Raw genomic sequence first — 26,029 nt, 5'->3', positions numbered from 1 at the left:
TAAAAATGGTCTATGGGCACGCCGCACTCTAATGGGTCCATGATTATATTAATTGTAACTATTTCTCAGATCCCTGTGGTGAAATCGTGAGTTCTACTTTGTTGTGTTTGCAAATACGAATAGAGGCAAATTACATGAAGCGCGCGATAGAATAAAAACAACAACATCAGTTCAATTATTTTTGAGAAAGTGTGCAGGAAAGGTACAAACAATGTGTATATGTGCAAGAAGTTAGATTTAGTATACTAGCCGATGGGCGGGCTTTGGCCGAATATGTCCGAAACATTTACGATGAACATTGGGACTTACGACAAGCATATTTCGCTAACTACATGTAGCATGAACGGCTATATACCATGGATTTTACGTCAATTTATATCTTCAATTATTATGGCATTTATAACACATAATATATGAAACTTTTCATCCCTATTTCTCGGTTTCTTTTTAAAACACTCGCTGAGATAAGCTACATTGAAATTAAACAAATAGCTGTTAAAAAAGGCGAGAAAAAATTGTTAATGTTGAACACACACTATTTCAAGTATTTGTGACGCAAAACAATGTGTTTCGGTATGATAATTATCTGTTTAGGGTTGGTTAGAAATCAATAGTTCTTTTTAAACAATGTTGTATAGGAATTAGGTAAGTCAGCTAGTACAATGTGTATATTCAACTTTCATATATATATACATGTATATTAGATACGCTATGATTTTCCACTATTTTTATTGGCTAATGCATGGTCACCTGACGTTCAATATATACCATATTGACTCTTTGTTTCGATTTTTAGAAACATCGAGTTAATATTTCTTTGCAAACTTCATTGCCTAAACGCTGCATTCTTCAGGGTGACGTTATTTGTCCAATGCCTTTCATGTATACACATTATATACACATTAGAGATTTTTTGTCATTTGCTAAAGAAACGACATATCTAATATAAAAATTAAGGACATTTGTTTCGGTTCATATGGTGTTATATCGCCCCTGTAAATACGCCCACGGTCATTATTTATTCTACGCGGGAAATATAACACTATATGGACAACAAATTATATATAAGGTCCATATAATTGATTAGCTGCAATATTGTATCTCAAAAGACTTTTAGACAGAAAATGGTGTCGTTTTAGGTATAGTAAGCCGGGTATACGTACGTATATTCGTTCTAATAATTGATATGTATTTCATGACGCAAACGATTTACTTGTCTGATTGGCTTTTTATACACGTATGAAACATAAGTTTTTATAATAAAATAGAGCTTTTAAATTATATTATATATATATATATATTCGATTAAAGCAATTTTATCGAAATCACAGCATAAATTAGGGAACACGCTATTGATTTGAAATATAATACACGCGTACATTTTCATCTTTCATGTCATTTGGTTATTTGTAACAGAAACATTATGTTTGAACTATAAGAAAATTCAAACTACCCACCCACTAACTTGCAAAGATTCGGGTGTTCACTGATTGGTCAGCCAATTCACAATCGTACGGGATATCAAATTGATAGAAACTACTTAATTACAAAGTTTTGCGGTATCGCTATATATATTATTTTAGATCAAGCCAGATGTCTGGCTGAAGTAGATAATGGACATACATTGTACCACCGGTAACCAGGTTTATGCATTGTGTGTGGGCGTATTTACAGGTAAGCGTAAACAATTTACATCCTGGTTTGAGATATATACACACCCTTGTTTGGAATTACTTTCGTTTTGCACCTCCGCTTCGTATGTTTGTGAAATGTTGTTATATTCGAACATGTCTAGATAAGGTTACATGCATACTATTTGAAAATATTATATTTGTGAATAAGGTAAGTACACACGTATAGACATATTCGTGAGTAACACGCTGTATTGTACAGCTTAAACATAGGATTAATGTTAACGTTAAGTATAAGGAAACCGAAAGTAGTAATGGATTCTTATATTTATTTGGCGCCATCGTCACAATCTCAGCTACTGTTTATATCAATATATCCAATTTATATCTTATGTGTCTCATGTTCCAGGACAAAATTGCAGAAGTGAGGATCGAGCATGGGGAACCAGGAGTCCAAGGTAGGTCATCTGTACAGGAAGTACTGTAGTCTAGGGTACACTTTAAAATGTCTACTTTAAAATGAGAAGTTATCATATGGGTATGACCCTGGCTGTTAATAGGACGTAAAAATAAACAAACCAAGTTATCATAGGGTGACTTAGATTGTGTCTATTTGTGAATGGGCTTATCATATATGGTGACTTAGATATTGTGACTTATTTGTGAATGGAGTTTGTGAATGGAGTTATCAATTCATAGGGTGACTAAATGATTGTGTCTATTTGTGAATGGGGTTATCATATGGTGACTTAGAGATTGTGTCTACATGTGAATGGGGTTATCATATGGTGACTTAGAGAGATTGTGTCTATTTTTGAATGGGGTAATTATAAGGTGACTTAGAGATTGTGTCTTACTTGTGAATGAGGTTATCATATGGTGACTTAGAGAGATTGTGTCTATTTGTGAATGAGGTTATCATATGGTGACTTAGAGATTGTGTCTACATGTGAATGGGGTTATCATATAGGTGACTTAGAGATTGTGTCATGTGAATCGTTTGACTTATGATTGTGTCTTCTTGTGAATGGGTTTATCATTAGGTGACTTAGAGATTGTGTCTACTTGTGAATGGGTTTATCATTAGGTGACTTAGAGATTGTGTCTACTTGTGAGTTGTGAATGGGTTTATCATTAGGTGACTTAGAGATTGTGTCTTACTTGTGAATGGGTTTATCATTAGGTGACTTAGAGATTGTGTCTACTTGTGAATGGGGTTATCATAAGGTGACTTAGAGATTGTGTCTACTTGTGAATGGGGTTATCATATGGTGACTTAGAGATTGTGTCTACTTGTGAATGAGGTTATCATATGGTGACTTAGAGATTGTGTCTACTTGTGAATGGGTTTATCGTTAGGTGACTTAGAGATTGTGTCTACTTGTGAATGGGTTTATCATTAGGTGACTTAAAGAGTGTGTCTACTTGTGAATGAGGTTATCATATGGTGACTTAGATATTGTGTCTTACTTGTGAATGAGGTTATCATATGGTGACTTAGAGATTGTGTCTACTAGTGAATGAGGTTATCATATGGTGACTTAGAGATTGTGTCTACTTGTGAATGGGTTTATCATTAGGTGACTTAGAGAGATTGTGTCTTACTTGTGAATGAGGTTATCATATGGTGACTTAGAGATTGTGTCTACTTGTGAATGAGGTTATCATATGGTGACTTAGAGATTGTGTCTACTTGTGAATGGGTTTATCATTAGGTGACTTAGAGAGATTGTGTCTTACTTGTGAATGAGGTTATCATATGGTGACTTAGAGATTGTGTCTACTTGTGAATGAGGTTATCATATGGTGACTTAGAGATTGTGTCTACTTGTGAATGGGTTTATCATTAGGTGACTTAAAGAGTGTGTCTACTTGTGAATGAGGTTACGTAAGGTGACTTAGAGATTGTGTCTACTTGTGAATGGGTTTATCATTAGGTGACTTAGAGATTGTGTCTTCTTGTGAATGAGGTTATCATATGGTGACTTAGAGAGATTGTGTCTTACTTGTGAATGAGGTTATCATATGGTGACTTAGAGAGATTGTGTCTACTTGTGAATGAGGTTATCATATGGTGACTTAGAGATTGTGTCTACTTGTGAATAGGGTTATCATTAGGTGACTTAAAGAGTGTGTCTATGGTGAATGGGGTTATTATAAGGTGACTTAGATATTGTGTCTTACTTGTGAATGAGGTTATCATATGGTGACTTAGAGATTGTGTCTACTAGTGAATGAGGTTATCATATGGTGACTTAGAGATTGTGTCTACTTGTGAATGGGTTTATCATTAGGTGACTTAAAGAGTGTGTCTACTTGTGAATGAGGTTATCATATGGTGACTTAGAGATTGTGTCTACTTGTGAATGAGGTTATCATATGGTGACTTAGATATTGTGTCTACTTGTGAATGGGTTTATCATTAGGTGACTTAAAGAGTGTGTCTACTTGTGAATGAGGTTACGTAAGGTGACTTAGAAATTGTGTCTACTTGTGAATGGGTTTATCATTAGGTGACTTAGAGATTGTGTCTTCTTGTGAATGGGGTTATCATTAGGTGACTTAGAGAGATTGTGTCTTACTTGTGAATGAGGTTATCATATGGTGACTTAGAGATTGTGTCTACTTGTGAATGAGGTTATCATATGGTGACTTAGAGAGTGTGTCTAATGGTGAATGGGTTTATCATTAGGTGACTTAGAGAGATTTTGTCTTACTTGTGAATGAGGTTATCATATGGTGACTTAGATATTGTGTCTACTTGTGAATGAGGTTATCATATGGTGACTTAGAGATTGTGTCTACTTGTGAATGGGGTTATCATTAGGTGACTTAAAGAGTGTGTCTACTTGTGAATGAGGTTATCATATGGTGACTTAGAGATTGTGTCTACTTGTGAATGAGGTTATCATATGGTGACTTAGAGATTGTGTCTACTTGTGAATGGGTTTATCATTAGGTGACTTAAAGAGTGTGTCTACTTGTGAATGAGGTTATCATAAGGTGACTTAGAGATTGTGTCTACTTGTGAATGGGTTTATCATTAGGTGACTTAGAGATTGTGTCTTCTTGTGAATGAGGTTATCATATGGTGACTTAGAGAGATTGTGTCTTACTTGTGAATGAGGTTATCATATAGTGACTTAGAGAGATTGTGTCTACTTGTGAATGAGGTTATCATATGGTGACTTAGAGATTGTGTCTACTTGTGAATGGGGTTATCATAAGGTGACTTAGATATTGTGTCTTACTTGTGAATGAGGTTATCATATGGTGACTTAGAGATTGTGTCTACTTGTGAATGAGGTTATCATATGGTGACTTAGAGATTGTGTCTACTTGTGAATGGGTTTATCATTAGGTGACTTAAAGAGTGTGTCTACTTGTGAATTAGGTTATCATATGGTGACTTAGAGATTGTGTCTACTTGTGAATGAGGTTATCATATGGTGACTTAGATATTGTGTCTACTTGTGAATGGGTTTATCATTAGGTGACTTAAAGAGTGTGTCTACTTGTGAATGAGGTTACGTAAGGTGACTTAGAGATTGTGTCTACTTGTGAATGGGTTTATCATTAGGTGACTTAGAGATTGTGTCTTCTTGTGAATGAGGTTATCATATGGTGACTTAGAGAGATTGTGTCTTACTTGTGAATGAGGTTATCATATGGTGACTTAGAGAGATTGTGTCTTACTTGTGAATGAGGTTATCATATAGTGACTTAGAGAGATTGTGTCTACTTGTGAATGAGGTTATCATATGGTGACTTAGAGATTGTGTCTTACTTGTGAATGAGGTTATCATATGGTGACTTAAAGAGTTGTGTCTACTGGTGAATGGGGTTATTATAAGGTGACTTAGATATTGTGTCTTACTTGTGAATGAGGTTATCATATGGTGACTTAGAGATTGTGTCTACTTGTGAATGAGGTTATCATATGGTGACTTAGAGATTGTGTCTACTTGTGAATGGGGTTATCATTAGGTGACTTAAAGATTGTGTCTACTTGTGAATGAGGTTATCATATGGTGACTTAGAGAGATTGTGTCTTACTTGTGAATGGGGTTATCATATAGTGACTTAAAGAGATTGTGTCTACTTGTGAATGGGGTTATTATAAGGTGACTTAGATATTGTGTCTTACTTGTGAATGAGGTTATCATATGGTGACTTAGAGAGATTGTGTCTTACTTGTGAATGGGGTTATCATATAGTGACTTAAAGAGATTGTGTCTACTTGTGAATGAGGTTTATCATATGGTGACTTAGAGATTTGTGTCTTACTTGTGAATGAGGTTATCATATGGTGACTTAGAGATTGTGTCTTACTTGTGAATGAGGTTATATCATTAGGTGACTTAGAGATTGTGTCTACTTGTGAATGAGGTTATTATAAGGTGACTTAGATAGATTGTGTCTTACTTGTGAATGAGGTTATCATATGGTGACTTAGAGATTGTGTCTACTTGTGAATGAGGTTATCATATGGTGACTTAGAGATTGTGTCTCTTGTGAATGAGGTTATCATATGGTGACTTAGAGATTGTGTCTCTACTTGTGAATGAGGTTATCATATGGTGACTTAGAGATTGTGTCTACTTGTGAATGGTTTATCGAGGTGATCATAGGTGACTTAGAGATTGTGTCTACTTGTGAATGGGTTTATCATTATGGTGACTTAGAGATTGTGTCTACTTGTGAATGAGGTTATCATATGGTGACTTAGAGAGATTGTGTCTTACTTGTGAATGAGGTTATCATATGGTGACTTAGAGATTGTGTCTACTTGTGAATGAGGTTATCATATGGTGACTTAGAGATTGTGTCTACTTGTGAATGAGGTTATCATATGGTGACTTAGAGAGATTGTGTCTTACTTGTGAATGAGGTTATCATATGGTGACTTAGAGATTGTGTCTTACTTGTGAATGAGGTTATCATATGGTGACTTAGAGAGATTGTGTCTTACTTGTGAATGAGGTTATCATATAGGTGACTTAGAGATTGTGTCTACTTGTGAATGAGGTTATCATATGGTGACTTAGAGATTGTGTCTTACTTGTGAATGAGGTTATCATATGGTGACTTAGAGAGATTGTGTCTACTTGTGAATGAGGTTATCATATGGTGACTTAGAGAGATTGTGTCTACTTGTGAATGAGGTTATCATATGGTGACTTAGAGATTGTGTCTACTTGTGAATGAGGTTATCATATGGTGACTTAGATATTGTGTCTTACTTGTGAATGAGGTTATCATATGGTGACTTAGAGATTGTGTCTACTTGTGAATGAGGTTATCATTAGGTGACTTAGAGAGATTGTGTCTAATAGTGAATGAGGTTATCATATGGTGACTTAGAGATTGTGTCTACTTGTGAATGAGGTTATCATATGGTGACTTAGAGAGTTGTGTCTAATTGTGAATGGGTTTATCATTAGGTGACTTAGAGAGATTGTGTCTTACTTGTGAATGAGGTTATCATATGGTGACTTAGAGAATTGTGTCTTACCTGTGAATGAGGTTATCATATGGTGACTTAGAGAGATTGTGTCTATTTGTGAATGAGGTTATCATTAGGTGACTTAGAGAGTTGTGTCTACTTGTGAATGAGGTTATCATATGGTGACTTAGAGATTGTGTCTACTTGTGAATGAGGTTTATCATATGGTGACTTAGAGATTGTGTCTACTTGTGAATGAGGTTATCATTATGGTGACTTAAGAGTTGTGTCTACTTGTGAATGAGGTTATCAAGGTGACTTAGAGATTGTGTCTACTTGTGAATGGGGTTATCAATAGGTGACTTAGAGATTGTGTCTTACTTGTGAATGAGGTTATCATATGGTGACTTAGAGAGATTGTGTCTTACTTGTGAATGAGGTTATCATATGGTGACTTAGAGAGATTGTGTCTTACTTGTGAATGAGGTTATCATATGGTGACTTAGAGAGATTGTGTCTTACTTGTGAATGAGGTTATCATATAGTGACTTAAAGAGATTGTGTCTACTTGTGAATGGGGTTATTATAAGGTGACTTAGATATTGTGTCTTACTTGTGAATGAGGTTATCATATGGTGACTTAGAGAGATTGTGTCTTACTTGTGAATGAGGTTTATCATATGGTGACTTAAGAGATTGTGTCTACTTGTGAATGGGGTTATTATATGGTGACTTAGATATTGTGTCTTACCTGTGAATGAGGTTATCATATGGTGACTTAGAGATTGTGTCTACTTGTGAATAGGTTATCATTAGGTGACTTAAAGAGTGTGTCTTAATGGTGAATGGGATGTTATTATAAGGTGACTTAGATATTGTGTCTTACTTGTGAATGAGGTTATCATATGGTGACTTGGAGATTGTGTCTACTAGTGAATGAGGTTATCATAAGGTGACTTAGATATTGTGTCTGTCTTGTGAATGAGGTTATCATATGGTGACTTGGAGATTGTGTCTACTAGTGAATGAGGTTATCATATGGTGACTTAGAGATTGTGTCTACTTGTGAATGGGTTTATCGTTAGGTGACTTAGAGATTGTGTCTACTTGTGAATGGGTTTATCATTAGGTGACTTAGAGATTGTGTCTACTTGTGAATGGGTTTATCATTAGGTGACTTAAAGATTGTGTCTACTTGTGAATGAGGTTATCATATGGTGACTTAGAGAGATTGTGTCTACTTGTGAATGAGGTTATCATATGGTGACTTAGAGATTGTGTCTATTTGTGAATGAGGTTATCATATGGTGACTTAGAGATTGTGTCTTCTTGTGAATGAGGTTATCATATGGTGACTTAGAGAGATTGTGTCTACTTGTGAATGAGGTTATCATATGGTGACTTAGAGATTGTGTCTATTTGTGAATGAGGTTATCATATGGTGACTTAGAGATTGTGTCTATTTGTGAATGAGGTTATCATATGGTGACTTAGAGATTGTGTCTAATTGTGAATGAGGTTATCATATGGTGACTTAGAGAGATTGTGTCTTACTTGTGAATGAGGTTATCATATGGTGACTTAGAGATTGTGTCTACTTGTGAATGAGGTTATCATATGGTGACTTAGAGATTGTGTCTACTTGTGAATGAGGTTATCATATGGTGACTTAGAGAGATTGTGTCTACTTGTGAATGAGGTTATCATATGGTGACTTAGAGATTGTGTCTACTTGTGAATGGGGTTATCATTAGGTGACTTAGAGAGATTTTGTCTTACTTGTGAATGAGGTTATCGTATGGTGACTTAGATATTGTGTCTACTTGTGAATGAGGTTATCATATGGTGACTTAGAGATTGTGTCTACTTGTGAATGGGTTTATCATTAGGTGACTTAGAGAGATGTGTCTACTTGTGAATGAGGTTATCATATGGTGACTTAGAGATTGTGTCTACTTGTGAATGTGGTTATCATATGGTGACTTAGAGATTGTGTCTACATGTGAATGGGGTTATCATATGGTGACTTAGAGAGATTGTGTCTACTTGTGAATGAGGTTACGTAAGGTGACTTAGAGATTGTGTCTACTTGTGAATGGGTTTATCAATAGGTGACTTAGAGATTGTGTCTTCTTGTGAATGAGGTTATCATATGGTGACTTAGAGAGATTGTGTCTTACTTGTGAATGAGGTTATCATATAGTGACTTAGAGAGATTGAGTCTACTTGTGAATAGGGTTATCATTAGGTGACTTAGAGAGTATGTCTAATGTGAATGGGGTTATTATAAGGTGACTTAGATATTGTGTCTTACTTGTGAATGGGGTTATCATATGGTGACTTAGAGATTGTGTCTACTAGTGAATGAGGTTATCATATGGTGACTTAGAGATTGTGTCTACTAGTGAATGAGGTTATCATATGGTGACTTAGAGAAATTGTGTCTACTTGTGAATGAGGTTATCATAAGGTGACTTAGAGAGATTGTGTCTTACTTGTGAATGAGGTTATCATATGGTGACTTAGAGATTGTGTCTACTTGTGAATGAGGTTATCATAAGGTGACTTAGAGATTGTGTCTACTAGTGAATGAGGTTATCATATGGTGACTTAGAGAAATTGTGTCTACTTGTGAATGAGGTTATCATAAGGTGACTTAGAGAGATTGAGTCTACTTGTGAATAGGGTTATCATTAGGTGACTTAGAGAGTATGTCTAATGGTGAATGGGGTTATTATAAGGTGACTTAGATATTGTGTCTTACTTGTGAATGGGGTTATCATATGGTGACTTAGAGATTGTGTCTACTAGTGAATGAGGTTATCATATGGTGACTTAGAGATTGTGTCTACTAGTGAATGAGGTTATCATATGGTGACTTAGAGAAATTGTGTCTACTTGTGAATGAGGTTATCATAAGGTGACTTAGAGAGATTGTGTCATACTGTGTGAATGAGGGTTATCATATGGTGACTTATAGATTGTGTCTACTTGTGAATAAGGTTATCATAAGGTGACTTATAGATTGTGTCTACTTGTGAATGGGGTTATCATAAGGTGACTTAGAGATTGTGTCTTCTTGTGAATGAGGTTATCATATGGTGACTTAGAGAGATTGTGTCTTACTTGTGAATGAGGTTATCATATGGTGACTTAGAGATTGTGTCTACTTGTGAATGAGGTTATCATATGGTGACTTAGAGAGATTGTGTCTACTTGTGAATGAGGTTATCATATGGTGACTTAGAGAGATTGTGTCTTACTTGTGAATGAGGTTATCATATGGTGACTTAGAGAGATTGTGTCTTACTTGTGAATGAGGTTATCATATGGTGACTTAGAGATTGTGTCTACTTGTGAATGAGGTTATCATAAGGTGACTTAGAGAGATTGTGTCTTACTTGTGAATGAGGTTATCATATGGTGACTTATAGATTGTGTCTACTTGTGAATAAGGTTATCATATGGTGACTTAGAGAGATTGTGTCTTACTTGTGAATGAGGTTATCATATGGTGACTTAGAGATTGTGTCTTACTTGTGAATGAGGTTATCATATGGTGACTTAGAGATTGTGTCTACTTGTGAATGAGGTTATCATATGGTGACTTAGAGATTGTGTCTACTTGTGAATGAGGTTATCATATGGTGACTTAGAGAGATTGTGTCTTACTTGTGAATGAGGTTATCATATGGTGACTTAGAGTTGACTTGTGAATGAGATCATATGGTGTTAGTTGTGTCTACTTGTGAATGAGGTTATCATATGGTGACTTAGAGATTGTGTCTTACTTGTGAATGAGGTTATCATATGGTGACTTAGAGATTGTGTCTACTTGTGAATGAGGTTATCATATGGTGACTTAGAGAGATTGTGTCTTACTTGTGAATGAGGTTATCATATGGTGACTTAGAGATTGTGTCTTCTTGTGAATGAGGTTATCATAAGGTGACTTAGAGATTGTGTCTACTTGTGAATGGGGTTATCATAAGGTGACTTAGAGATTGTGTCTTCTTGTGAATGAGGTTATCATATGGTGACTTAGAGAGATTGTGTCTACTTGTGAACAGCGTTCGAAATTAACGCCTGTCCGTCTGCCCGTGACCGGCAATTTTATAGTCGGGCAGACAATTTTTACCGTGCAGCTGGTCCTTTGACCAGCAACTTTTATTCCAGATAGAAGATATATATACAAACAAAAATGGCTGTAGAATGGTAGAAAGGTCGAAGATCAAACTGTACAAAACTTCATTTTAGAAAATTTTCCGCTGCGCGGTGAGTTTACTAAAACATTCAAGACGTTCAATACACACGAACTAGACTAAAAATGTCCATCAAGGGATTGTACTATTTATTTACTATGCTTCTTAAAAGATTAATTTGTTTATATGTCTTAGCAAGAAAACCAATTCATTATTATTTTGAGTTACACAACAATTAATGTGCCGATGGTGTGAATCCAGTATTTCAGATCGAGCTGGGTTGCATAATGGTATGACGCCATTCACAATTATCATTTCTAAATGCGGGTAACTTTAAATCGAAAATTTACCGTATTAAGAACGCTTTAAAATCATTATGATACATGGTAAAACGCATCTCAGCCATTCCAAATCGTAATATTTGTTCTCAGGGGAGACCCTCGGACCTCCTAAACAACAAAATCTCGCGCCTTTGGCGCGCGCATATTCATCAAAATACATCGTAAAACTCATCTCAGCCATTCTAAATCGTAAATGTTTATCCGGGGGCGACCCCCGGAACTCCCAATCACCAAAATCTCGTGACTTTGGCGCTCGCAAATTCAACAAATCGTAAAACTCATCTCAGCCATTCTTAATCGTCAATTTTTTTCCCGGGGGGACCTTCCCCCCCCCCCCCCATTACGTTTCATCTTCCTACGCCACTGACTTTGTTGAGAGCCTACGATAGTAATCCGGATATTTTCAAGATTGTTTCTACTTGTGAATTGGGTTATTATTGAATTCATTACACCACTTAGGGATGTTACAATGTCAAATGGTGTTGAAATATTCATATTACAAGAATAATGAAGTTAATTTTTTATGTTCTTTATGTTATCTCGGATAATTTTATGATTTATGAATTAATATTTATTTTCAAATTGATTATTCATTAATTTTTCTTTTTCTACCAGACAAACGCTAGTAAAGCCAAAAGTAGCAGTCCAGTCAAATCAAAGTTATCATTTCAAACCTCCCCTGAAAAGGTATGTTAACTAATATCTTTTAAAGCAAGTCCATGTATCAAGACTGAATCAGAAACACATAGTACATGCATGATTTCTAATTTCAACAAAGATAAGTTCTTTTAACAATTTTACTTTTTGATAATTTCCGCTGTTTTCTGCTTGCTATTAAAAAATCTAACATTTGAGAATCACTAATAAATTGTAATACATGCATTGAATTAATGTACTTTCTAAAAGGGGAGGTAAGTCTGTCCCCTGGCCCAGACACACCAAAGTCTATAAAAGTGGTAGTTTCTGCTCCTGCTTAGCGCTCAGCATAACAGGAGTGGGACAACTGGTTCGTCCGTTGTCAGTATAATGTGACCAGGTAGGGTGTGTTGCTTGGTGTCTTCGGCGGCATGCTTCAGTGATATAGCACTATAAAAAAAGACAACAGTTCCACTATACAAGAAGACACAACATGAATATACCGCAGTCTCCCAAGACACGCAAAACACTGCACACATGCAACACACTGCATACATTGTAGGCCGTCCTTACATGACCATAGCTGTAATAATAGGACGTTAATTAAACAAACTTTCTAAAAGGGGAAGTAATTCATGGAACCACATCCTAAAGGCCATCCTCGATGCTCCAGGGGTTACTATCACTGACGTTATCATGGATATAAATGACAGTGATAGTAACCCCTGGAGTATTGAGGATGACTATAGGCCTTACATGCCATGATACACCGTGACTAGAATTGATATAAATTCTTTTATATCACAATGATCTGTTCCAGTTTTGTACAATATTTTTTTAGAGAAATAATTCTACACAGATACCATATTCGCTGTGATTAGTGCCCAGGGTACTTAAAGATTGTAACAAAGGGGAGCGCTTATTAGTGAACCAAAATCTAAATTGTAGATGAAAAAATTAAGCAATATTTTAACTCTTTCTGTACTCTTGACACATTATCTGTTACCGTAAACATGTACATGCCTTCTAACCTTTGAGACACATTATATTTGCCTTCTAACCTTTGAGACACATTATATTTGCCTTCTAACCTTTGAGACACATTATATTTGCCTTTTAACCTTTGAGACACATTATATATGCCTTCTAACCTTTGAGACACATTATATATGCCTTCTAACCTTTGAGACACATTATATATGCCTTTTAACCTTTGAGACACATTATATATGCCTTCTAACCTTTGAGACACATTATATATGCCTTCTAACCTTTGAGACACATTATATATGCCTTCTACTTTGGCACATATAATCCTTTGAGACACATTATATATGCCTTCTAACCTTTGAGACACATTATATATGCCTTTTAACCTTTGAGACACATTATATATGCCTTCTAACCTTTGAGACACATTATATATGCCTTCTAACCTTTGAGACACATTATATATGCCTTCTAACCTTTGAGACACATTATATATGCCTTCTAACCTTTGAGACACATTATATATGCCTTCTAACCTTTGAGACACATTATATATGCCTTCTAACCTTTGAGACACATGATCATGTCTTGATTCACATGTAAAAGACTCGCAAGTTTATGGTATATGGGATACAATGCTGATGTTAGAGGCATCACATGTTGTAAAACATTGTTAAATTCATGGGATGGGGGCGTTTATACAACTTCAACTCCTTCTCTAGGAAAGAGGAGGGGGACACTTATAAGGGGAGGGTGCTAATTACATTGAATACAGTGTATATCTTGATATTTACATTTTGCCACAGAGACTCCCATTACTCTAATGATTATCATGATCTGCATTTTGAGCCAATAAATGCAGCGTCGACTTGGTGTAGTAATATCTGTATAAATGGATGCGAGTTTTGTTTACTGACACCATGATAGTCCGCGCGGGAAAAATTGACATCGTAGTTGAATGAACCAGTTTGGTTATAAAAAATCTTTTAAATGTCTGGATAATTGAAAGTGAACTGAAAAGCTATTGAAAAACATTGATATATTGTTTTCTTTTCAATTTTTTTATAGGGACTTTTTTATCACATTGATATTGGCTGTTGAGGTTAAATGGCTGAGGCCGGAAATTCAAATGTTCACTCGCATCTAATTAATGTTTTAATTTGAACTAGAAAGTAAAATGTAAATACAACAATTAAAGGATTGTTAGATTGCATTTATTGGAGATATGAATGCAATCTGGGTGGCGGATAAATATTCAGGGCGCTATTCTATTTATCTGCCACCCAGTTTGCATTTATATCTCCAAAAAATGCAATCTAACAATCCTTTAATTGTTAAATAAATGCTATAATATCAACAAAAGTGGGAAGTGGGATGTCGCACAACGAAAAAATGACATATTTTTATACAACAGAGTAAAAAGAAGTTGAGGCACGATGCATCTTCAGCACCTTCAACGCCCAACAAAACTGCATCTGCTGCCACTTCTACAAAAAAGGTAATTATGGAATTTACTGCTGTTTCAGTGAATAGGTTTTGGTACCTTTTTCTTATTATTTTGTCGCATTATATTATTGAAGTGCGAAACATCCTTGGTACTCAATACTCTACTGTCGTTACATCCACCTCTGAAATATGTCATTCCAAAACTATCAGAAACTATCAAAATTATCTATCTTTAAAAGTTAAATGAAATGTATTTGTATAGCTATCAGGTCCCAGTTTCATTCAACATTCCTTAAGTTTTCTGTATATAGAAAAGGATAACACACAAAAGTGGAAAAATCTTAAGTTAATGGAACTAAACTTCTGTAATGCTTTCCTATGGAGAATTTTAAGTTAAGGAATGTTGATGAAACTGGCTTAGGAAAGTGTTGAAAATGTCCTACCAGTAATACAAGAAATTGGAATCATGAGATTTATCTCCCTTTAAAATCTTAGTCTTTTAAAGTAACAGGTTAAAATGATAGGTAATTCTCCCAGAAAGTTATTCATACCTGCAATATAATACAATAGTATGTAACTACAAAAGAAAACCAGAAATACTAAAATGAATTGAAATTTTTGACTGTCTTGATTATTACAAAAAATAACATGGATAAAATATGTAGAAATTAATTAAGACTTTATATTGACCAACAAAACTAATCCTTACACTATACGCTGTAACAGTTATTTCATTATCTTTTTACAATTTCATTGAATGCACAACTTTTCCCCCTCCGGTTGACATTATTTCAATGATTGATGTGATAATTGCATGCATGGTTTTAAATGAATTTAAAAAATATTGAGGCATTAATTACAATTTTTTTTATTTAAGAATTAGTGTATATTGTAATAATTCTAAGCATTAATTTTTCAGAGAAAAAAACCCTGAAAATAGACTGATAAAAATGGTCTTATAAACTCTAGATCTTTATTTTAAAAATTTTAATAATTTAAAAAAAAAAAAAAAAAAAAAAATTAATGAATTTATACTAATTGTGCAGAAAACGTTCCAAGACGATGATTCAACAATGCCAAACACACAGAAGAAACAGTCCTTGTTTGGTAAAAAGGTACAGTATGTCACCATTTTTTGTCCTCTAACATTTTTTTACTGACCTCCTGATTACCTTCATGTCTTTCAGTTAAACAATTACATCATAATTAACTGCTTTAATATCATATGATTACATCCATTGATTGCCTTTAAACCATTTTCGACAATTTTTTTTTAACTTTAACTTTGTGATATTCTGGTAATTTCAAGTTCAATGATTTAATTTAACGAACTCGAGTAAGTCAAGTAATGTTAGGTTGATACAACAAATACTTTTGCATGATCAAAACAATGATGGCCCAGTTTCACCAACACACCTTAACTTTAAGGAATTCCTTAACTTAGAATTTTCCATAGGAAAGCAATAATACAAAAAAAAAGTTACTTACCCGTAGCTTGATTACAAATATAATAATATTACCTACTGTTTTCTATTGAAAATTTTAAAGATGCTTAATTCACCACTAACAAATGGTATTTTTTCTCTATCAAAAATAGGAGAAGACGAATTAGTATTTTTCTTCAGTTACTTATTTTACTCCATGATAAAAATACCGATAATTAATTGTGTGCCGACAAAAATCTATGACACTATATCAGCTGCACTATATCCTATATGGAATGAAGTACTGATTGTGCATACACCAAAAGCAAAACAAATTGTTTTATATTGTTTTTGTTTTAATTAGACATATATTTATATATTTATACACCATTAAACACCAATTATTGTACAAATGATGATCAAGTATTGTTTATGCTCTGTCGGCGGTAGAGCAACTTTTAAGATTGATGAAACTGGACTCAGGGTTTTCAAGTAATTTGAATTTGAGATATAATTTAATTGTAAGTAATATAAGGGTTGTTTTGGTCTTCAGAGCGTCAAGAAATCAAGTTTAATAGTAGCAGCTATTGATTTTGGGACTACTTTTTCTGGATTTGCTTATTGTACAAAAGATGGATACAGGGATCCTACAGGTCCCAAAATCCATATGCATACATGGGCTGCAACAACAACGATGACAGCGAAAGCACCAACATGTGTACTACTGGACTCAGCCCAAGAGTTCAAAAGTTTCGGATACGAAGCTAATACAGAATTCCAAGATGATGAAAACGCTGTGGGTTATTGCTATTTCTTCAAGCATTTCAAAATGAAACTGTATGAACTGAAGGCGAGTATACTTAAGATTTTACAAAAGATGCATTAATGTATAATTCTAGATTTTACAAAAGATGCATTGTATAATTCTAGAACTTTTGAAACTTTGTACTCATGACACTTTTAAAATACATATACATGTAGATACTTTTGTCCTGACACCAGACTTTAGCGTGTAGCATTATAACTTTTTCATAGAACTAATAATATTTCTGTATTACCCTTGTGAAATGCTATATACAAAATTAATAATGTACAGGTATACCAAGTATAATTATAGAGTTAGTCAAACCTGTTTAAAAGACCACCCGATGAGCTAAAAAATGGTCATAATATATAACCAAGTGGTCTTATTAAGCAGGTGGTCTTTATACAGAGGTGGTCACTTAGACAGGATATACAGTATTTTGTGACTACCATAATATCAATCATTTTAAATTACTATCAAAATGATATCTTTTACTTGAATTACTTGATATATTATTGTTTCATTGTTTGTATAGGATGAACTGACAAGGGATACCATGCTTGAGTCAGAAAATGGACGGAAAGTACCAGCGATCCGAGTGTTCTCCTCCATCATACAGTACTTCAGGAATCTGTTACTGAAGGATCTTACTACGAAAGATACAAAATCTGTTTTCAGCAGGTCTGATATACATTGGGTGATTACTGTACCTGCTATCTGGAACCTGAAAGCTAAACAGTTCATGAGAGAGGCAGCACACATGGTAAGAATTATTGTCACATTGATCATTCATACAAAGGCATTATTTCTTCACGTGGAATTTTCACGTGAAATTCATGTGAAATTCACTTTTTTCCCTCGGTTCACGTGAAATTCACTTGAAATTCATGTGAAGAAATATTACCTGTGTATAAAAACTCAAAATTCATTCTTTGTCTTTAAAGAATCGAGAATGTGAACCTGAAACGAAGCTAGCGGTGGCCATGGCAACCTGACATATTGCCACCACCTCTCAGTTTGGAGATTGAATCCTATACTGAGCAGTAGCAGGTTCTGACTGTAGGTTGGTTGTTTTTCTCTGAGAACTTGGAACTCTGGGATCTTGGTATGTGTAGAGTTCAACATATTTTGTTTTTGAATGTATTGTTGTGTATTAAGTGTTGGTACATGAACCTTGGTAAATTGAAAGACACATTGGTTGGTTGGTTGTTTATTTGATTAACGTCAGTAAAGGGTCATTTAAGGATGGCCCCCTGTGTATGTAATGTGTTGCGATGTGTTAATTAAAATTGTGTACGTTTTAATTGGGAGACTACACTATGTTTGTGTCTCTTTGTAAACATCCTCGATACTCCATGGGTTCCAATCACTTAGATCTCTACACCCCTGGACTATCTCATAGTAAAACTGGAGGCAACAGCACAGGTAATTTAGTCCTTTGATGCACATCAAAAGAGCCATATAACAGTGCACTATGGTTGACTGTGTAGTGCCGCTCTTTCTGTAGTCTTCAAAGGAAATTTTTGCTACCCTGTGATTGGTTCAGATTATTTCCTCTGAGCTGCCTTCAGTTTTACTTTGAGATAGTCTTGGGATGAAGAAATAGTAAGTGATCAGAACCCCTGGAGTATCGAGGATGCATTGTAAAAGATTAACAGAATAAGTAAAAGTAGACATTTCTCCACAAGTTTAAAAATTTAACGTTATGATAATTTTGATTTAATGACGTATCATCGTAATGCCAATTAATCATGGAAACTGTGCAGAAATATCTGAAAATATCAATAAATCAAATACCAACAACATCACAGTTTTGAGTGTATGATCTGATAACAGTTTTGAGTGTATGATCTGATAACAGTTTTGAGTGTATGATCTATGAAACGATAACCGTTTTGAATGTATGATCTGATAACAGTTTTGAATGTATAATCTGATAAGTTTTGAGTGTATGATCTATGATATGATAACAGTTTTAAGTGTATGATCTTATAAAAGTTTTGCATGTATGATCTGATAAGTTTTGAGTGTATGATCTATAATACGATAACAGTTTTGAGTGTATGATCCAATAACAGTTTTGAGTGTATGATCTGATAACAGTTTTGAGTGTATGATCCAATAACAGTTTTGAGTGTATGATCTATGATCCGATAACAGTTTTGAGTGTATGATCTGATAACAGTTTTGAGTGTATGATCTGATAACAGTTTTGAGTGTATGATCTATGATACGATAACAGTTCTGAGTGCATGATCTATGATCCAATAACAGTATTTGAGTGTATGATCTGATAAGTCTTGAGTATATGATATGACAACAGTTTTGAGTGTATGATCCGATAACAGTTTTGAGTGTATGATCTATGATACGATAACAGTTTTGAGTGTATGATCTATGATCCAATAACAGTTTTCAGTGTATGATCCGATAACAGTTTTGATTCTATGATCTTAAATTTGTAATAGTTTTGAATGTTTGATCTGATAACAGTTTTGAATGTATGATCTATGATTTCTAAGGCTGAGATAGAGGACAGCCAGCTAACACTAGCCCTGGAGCCTGAGGCAGCATCCCTGTACTGTAGGAGAGTCCCGAACAGTGTGGTACGGGATCCCGGGGACGGACCTTCTATTGCTAACTTTACGGCGGGAGCCAAGTATCTAATAATGGACCTTGGAGGTAAATGTTTAAATCAAAGAATATAAGGGTCAAATATTATAATTTTGAAATCAAATACAGCTAAAAAGAATGCATCAATGAAAACGCATTTTCAAGGGATATATATGAAGATAATGGAGAAAAGTAATTAGACTTTCTTGATTTAAATTTCCATCTTTTAAATGGAGGTGGTGTGCTGTTTTGTTTTACCTGCTACGCCCAATTAATAAAGGGTCATTTAAAGGCATGCTAGGTTTAGGAGGTGGAGGAAAGCCAGAGTATCCAGAGAAAATCCACCAACCTGGCAACTATTTATCCCACATGGGTTTTGATTTTTGAACTTGTGGAAATGTATTGAAACACATTAAAAACAAATAAATATATTCCATACACTGGTCAAAGTAACGGAGTTGGTGCCTATTTGACTTTAGCTACTGGTATAATTGCTATGTTTGATATCACTAAGATAAACACTCAAGTGATGACTTGACTATACTCGATTGAACAGGTCAAAGGTCAAGTTCGAGTTATTAAATATAAAAATCTCCAATATATATTTATGGCATTAAAAACAATATCACTTTCATTTTATCAAATGTATACTGAAAGGTATAGTTTCTCTTTAACTCATTCATCTCAGAAATTTCATAATGGACTGGTCTAGTCTTTGATTTAGAAGAGCCTAAATGTGTCTTCAGGGATGATTTAGTATCATCATTAATGATTAATGGAGCTGTTAAATTGAATCTATTTGTAGGTGGGACGATAGACATAACAGCCCATGAGGTACTTGAGGATGGTCATTTGAAAGAAATCAACGAGCCAACGGGGGGCTATTGGGGCGGACTCCGGGTTAACGAACAGTTCACACGATTCTTACAACGGCTCTGTGGTCAAGACGTTTTGAGTGAGCTGAAGGAAAACAACCCGGCTGATTGGCAAGCTATTCTTGATGATTTTGAGTTAAAGAAATGTGCTTATGATCCAAGGCAAGGCACAGGAAGGATCACTTTTCGTGTACCTCTCACCTTGGTGGAGGAATTCGAAAACATAACAGGTTGTAAATTGAGTGAAGCCATTGCAGAAACGCCTTTAAAGGGGCAGATTGAATTCAGAGGAGACAAATTGAGGATTGACAAAGCAATTTTTGAAAAGTTTTTTGAAGAATCAGTAACAAAAGTTGTCGGTAAAGTAGAAAAGTTGTTGACAGAAAACACCCAGTTACGCGACCTGGACACTATTCTTGTTGTAGGGGGTTATGCTGAATCGCTACTGATGCAGAATGCTATCAAAGAAAAATTTTCAGACAGATACAAAATTGTGATTCCCTCTGACCCTAGCATAGCCATTCTAAAAGGTGCGGTGATGTATGGGTTCGAGCTAGATGCAGTCAAGGCACGCGTTTGTAAATACACTTATGGCATAGGCCACCAGAGGAAATTCATTGAAGGATTTGACAATCCAGAGAAAAAGCGAAAACATGGCAGACACTTTTATGTTGATGATGCCTTCGACAGACATGTCAGCAAGGGTGATTTGGTAAATTATGGGAAATTCCAGGATGGAAAAGACTACCACCCCGTCCATGATCATCAGACGCAGGCATGGTTTGACTTCTATGCATCTGACGACAAGGATCCACAATTTGTGTACGAGAATTCGTGTGCCTGTCTGGGGTTTGTTGGGGTCGAACTGTCTCCCAGGGAACATGGAGTTGATGCCACCGTAATGCTTGAAATTAACATCAGTGGCACAGACATTGAAGTACGGGCCACAGAGAAAAGGACAGGAAATGTTACAAATGCTTACTGTAACTTTCTTGGGTAGTCGAGGCATATATATGTACGTTCGACTGACATGATACATACAGCTTACTTCAAGAGGTAGAGGTATAGCACTTGGAGACACAGGAACCTGGCACAAATTTCTAATCAACAGTATTTATTTCTATATTTTAGTGTACTATAATATAAGACAAAGAAGTAATTCCAACGGTGTGGACTAATAGAATCTTACATGGGTCTGTGAAGTGGACAGGAATATCTCAACCCGAGTGAAAGATTTTGGACGATCAACCCGAGGCTTGCCGAGGGTTAACGGCCAAAATCTTTCACAAGGTTTGAGATATACCTGTCCACTTCACAGATCCATGTTTGATTCTTTTTCTCCCATACTCAGTAGAAAAAATTATCAAATTTCACTTGGTTTCCAGCTTTTTCATCGCGCCATTATCGCAGGAACGTCCTTATGCGCAAAATTGATGAAGTCATCTACAATACGCGCCGCAGTTATGCTGCATGTATTGATGACGTCAGGTTATTGTCTAGCGCGTGTGAGCTGTCTTACACCCCCTGTGTAAGATAGAGTAATCTTTTCCCTAGCAACCACGGGATATCCCTGTGAAGTATGGGAGAAATAAACAAGAGGCCCATGGGCCTTAACGGTCACCTGAGTTAGAATATATAATGAAACAAATAATAAAACAAATTAAAGACATAAAAACACTATATGCTCTATTGCTGGGCCTTGAAGTTGGTCAGTGATTTATAAATTTGACCTTTTTAGACTATGAAGAGTATTTGCTTCCATCAAACCTGTGAACTTAGAGGTATTTTTTGAAATTTTAATCAATTTGACCCTGTTTGGTCCTGCCCCTCTGGTCCCCCAGGGGGTCATCGAGGACGGATATGAATGTTAAAATGCTATATCTTAGGCTAATAATTCTAATCAAGTTTGACTAATTTCCTACGAAAATTGGGCAAATAATGTTCACAAATATGTTTTTCCTATATAAACTAAAGTAAACTTTACCCCTCCCCAGGGGGTAACTTGAGACCCCAAGGTCATATAATTCACAGTTTTTATAAAACACCTGAAGACCTTTCCATCTATAATTATTTGATTCTACTATATCCAGAATTTTAGAAGATTTTTGAAGTTTTAGCCTATTTGACCCTTTTTTAGCCCCGCCCCTCTGCCCCCTGGGGGTCGGCCAGGACTAATGTGGATATGATATTAAAATGCTATCTCAGGCTAATAATTCTAACCAAGTTTGACTCATTTCCTATGAAAATTGAGCAACAAATGCTCATTAATGTGTTTTTCCTATATAAACTATAGTAAACTTGACCCCCTCCCCAAGGGGAAACAGGAGATCCCAGGGTCATATAATTTAAAATTTTTATAAACAAACTTTAAGACCTTTTCATCTATAAAGTGTATTTGATTATACCATTTCCAGAATTTTAAAAGATACCATTTCCAGAATTTTAAAAGAATATTTTTGAAGTTTTAGCCTATTTGACCTTTTTTGGCCCCGCCCCTCTGCCCCCAGGGGGTTGGCCTGGACCAATATGGATATATTATTAAAATGCTATCTCAGGCTAATAATTCTAACTAAGTTTGACTCGTTTCCAATGAAAATGGAGCAAAACATGCTCATAAATGTGTTTTCCCTATATAAACTATACCGTAGTAAACTTGACCCCCTCCCCAGGGGGAAATGTGAGACCCCAGGGTCATATAATTCACAATTTTTGTAAAGGACCTTAAGACCTTTCTATTTATGAAAAGTATTTGTTTCTACCATTTCCAGAATTTCAGAAGATAATTTTTGAAGTTTTAGCCTATTTGACCCTTTTTAAGCCCCGCCCCTCTGCCTCAGGGGGTCGGCAAGAACCAATGTGGATATGATATTAAAATGCTATCTCAGGCTAATAATTCTAACCAAGTTTGACTCGTTTCCAATGAAAATTGAGCAAAAAATGCTCATAAATGTGTTTTCCCTATATAAACTATAGTAAACTTGACCCCCTCCCCAGGGGGAAACGTGAGACCCCAGGGTCATATAATTCACAATTTTTGTAAAGGACCTTAAGACCTTTCTATTTATGAAAAGTATTTGATTCTACCATTTCCAGAATTTCAGAAGAAGATTTTTGAAGTTTTAGCCTATTTTACCCCTTTTGGCCCCTCCCACAGCCCCCTGGGGGTCAGTCATAGAAAATTTGTTAATAGGATTAAATGGCCATCTCATACTGATAATTCTGACAACATTTGACTCATTTCCTATTACAAATGACCAAATAATGCGCAAAAATGTGTTTTCTCAATATAAAGTATAATAAACTTAACCCCCTCCCCAGGGGGAAACTAGAGACCCTAGGGTCATATAATTCACAATTTTTGTAAAGGACCTTAAGACCTTTCTATCTATGAAGAGTATTTGATTCTACCACATCTGTGAGTAGAGAAGAAGATTTTTGAAATTTTACTCAATTTTACCCCTTTTGGCCCCTCCCACAGCCCCCTGGAGAGTGGGGACCATATAATTCACAATTTTGATTGGCCTTATGCCTTAGAAGGTTTGTGCAAAATTTCATTGAAATTGCTTCAGCAGTTTTGGAGAAGAAGTCGAAAATGTAAATTGTTTACGGACATACGACGGACGACGACGGACAAAAGGCGATTAGAATAGGTCACTTGAGACTTCGTCTCAGGTGACCTAAAAATGTCAAATGTTCGAGGCAATCTGCCTCATTATCAAGACACACAAAATGAGCACGATTACATAATATGATGCGAACAGAATACAGGACAATGAAAGTAGACAAATATTTAACAGCACAATGGAGCACAATTAACCCTTCCGCAAGTGGCAGCCTTAGGCCGGATAGATATATAAATACTGTTGGTTAGAAATTTGTGCCAGGTCCCTGTGCTTGGAGACACTTTTGAATTATTATGTTTTTGCCTATCAGAAGTTTCTCACTGTCGTGCATCTGATATTATTAGACCACACTATAATCTAAGTCATATGGATATATCCTCACATTGAAAAAAAAACAGAAAAAAACTTCAACATGAAATGCTTTTGCATAATCGTTTTTAGTTCGCCTATTCGAAGAATAGGGGGAGCTAATGTTGTCACCCCGGCGTCAGCTTTGGCGTCCCATTTCACGTTAAAGTTTTTGAGCAAGTTTCTGTTTCGTCAATTGTTTAAGCTTAAGTCATCATAAATGTTTATGATTTTATTTTCCTAATGTGTATGGATACTGAATGTGATAATACAACCAATTTGGGGCCCTTTAGGAGGTTTTTGAGTCTGTTAATTTGTCATATTTCTATGTTAAAGTTTTTAAGCAAGTTTCTATTTTGTCAATTGTTTAAGCATAAGTCATCATAAATGTTTATGATTTTATTTTCCTAATGTGTATGGATGCTGAACGTGATAATACAACCAATTTGGGGCCCTTTAGGTTTTTTTTTGAGTCTGTTAATTTGTCATATTTCCATGTTTAAATAGTAAATACTTGAACATCAACTTCTTCTGAATAGGCGAACTTTGCTGTTCTCCAACAGCTCTTGTTGTAGTTTAAAGTCAAGCTATATCAGTAGAATTTGTTGTCTATATTGGCCAAATGGCAGTAATAATTCTAGATAAGCAATAGATTTAAAGCTTAAACTGTGATAATTGTCTTTTTCAAGGAAATGAAGTGAAAAATTAAAATCAGGGATATTAAATTTATATGCAATGTCATATAATTGACAATTTCCATACCCTCATAGTGGCAATAACCTTAATCTACGGAAATTGTGACCTTGAATGAATGTGAAGGTCATTCATTTGAACAAACTTAGTATTCCTTCATGCTACAGGCCCAGTTTAAGGTCTGTAGACCTACTAGTTATTAACAAGAAGTCGCTGTTAAGACTTTGACTCCTGTGACATTGAATTTGTTTAGTCTTTCATTCAAGCAAGCCACAGGCCCAATATTAGTACCCTGTGCCTTTCAAGTATTGAGCAAAGTTGACAAATGGCCAAGGTAACGTTTGAAGCATAATGACTATAGGTATATACAGAATCTTAAACTTGTATCTTTGTAATGCATGATGTAAAACCCGTTAAACATTTTGATTTGTCACTCACCTAATTGCTCTGTACATATATCTATTACAATAATGTACCTGATCTACAGTTGTTGTATATGTTATTTTTGCGATCCTTATTTTTATTGTTTAACATCATAAAATGTTCAACTATCAATAAATAAGAAACATACAACTCATGTACAATGTATATGCATATCAATTCATCTAAATAAATGAAAATTTTAGAAGCCTCAAGGTACCTTTTTCGCTATTTTTTCGGTGATGTGAGGTTTGACATCCAAACAAACAAGGACATAGTCATTCAGATCCCTCGCCAATGGAGATATCAAAGCTGAAGTAAGTTTGATTGTGGAGACTTATGTGTATGAAAAAAACCAGGAAAAAGGAAGTTGAGCTAAAGAAAGATGGTGTATAATTCAAGTAGAGCGGGGCTGCAATTGTTGAATCAGGTATACAGCCTTGAAATTCATATTAGACTATATACACAAAGATGGGTGGAGTTTTGCAAAGTAACATTTACCATTTACCATGATATTTTCACCAATGTTTCCATGG

The 26,029-nt window shown here is 35.2% G+C and overlaps 1 protein-coding gene across 3 annotated transcripts; it reads left to right on the top strand.

Moving 5' to 3' along the window:
* The first annotated feature begins 1,611 nt into the window (after nucleotides 1-1,611).
* LOC138328312 (heat shock 70 kDa protein 12A-like) lies at nucleotides 1,612-25,708 on the top strand. 3 transcript variants are annotated; one of them, XM_069275059.1, is made up of 9 exons: nucleotides 1,612-1,674; nucleotides 2,041-2,089; nucleotides 12,236-12,307; nucleotides 14,661-14,744; nucleotides 15,739-15,807; nucleotides 16,670-16,966; nucleotides 17,457-17,684; nucleotides 19,444-19,603; nucleotides 20,340-25,708. In XM_069275059.1, exons 2-9 carry the CDS (start codon nucleotides 2,069-2,071, stop codon nucleotides 21,407-21,409), a joined length of 2,001 nt encoding a protein of 666 aa, XP_069131160.1. In that variant the 5' UTR covers nucleotides 1,612-1,674; nucleotides 2,041-2,068; the 3' UTR covers nucleotides 21,410-25,708. The 3 variants fall into 3 exon arrangements, with proteins under 3 accessions (XP_069131160.1, XP_069131159.1, XP_069131161.1); XM_069275058.1 differs by lacking the exon at nucleotides 1,612-1,674 and adding an exon at nucleotides 1,686-1,842; XM_069275060.1 differs by lacking the exons at nucleotides 1,612-1,674; nucleotides 15,739-15,807 and adding an exon at nucleotides 1,686-1,842.
* Nucleotides 25,709-26,029: the final 321 nt, after the last annotated feature.

This window comes from Argopecten irradians, chromosome 7, assembly GCF_041381155.1.
Source record: "Argopecten irradians isolate NY chromosome 7, Ai_NY, whole genome shotgun sequence".
Lineage (NCBI taxonomy): Eukaryota > Metazoa > Mollusca > Bivalvia > Pectinida > Pectinidae > Argopecten > Argopecten irradians.
Note: the sequence above shows the minus strand (reverse complement) of the source record. Positions and strands in the feature narration are given on the sequence as shown.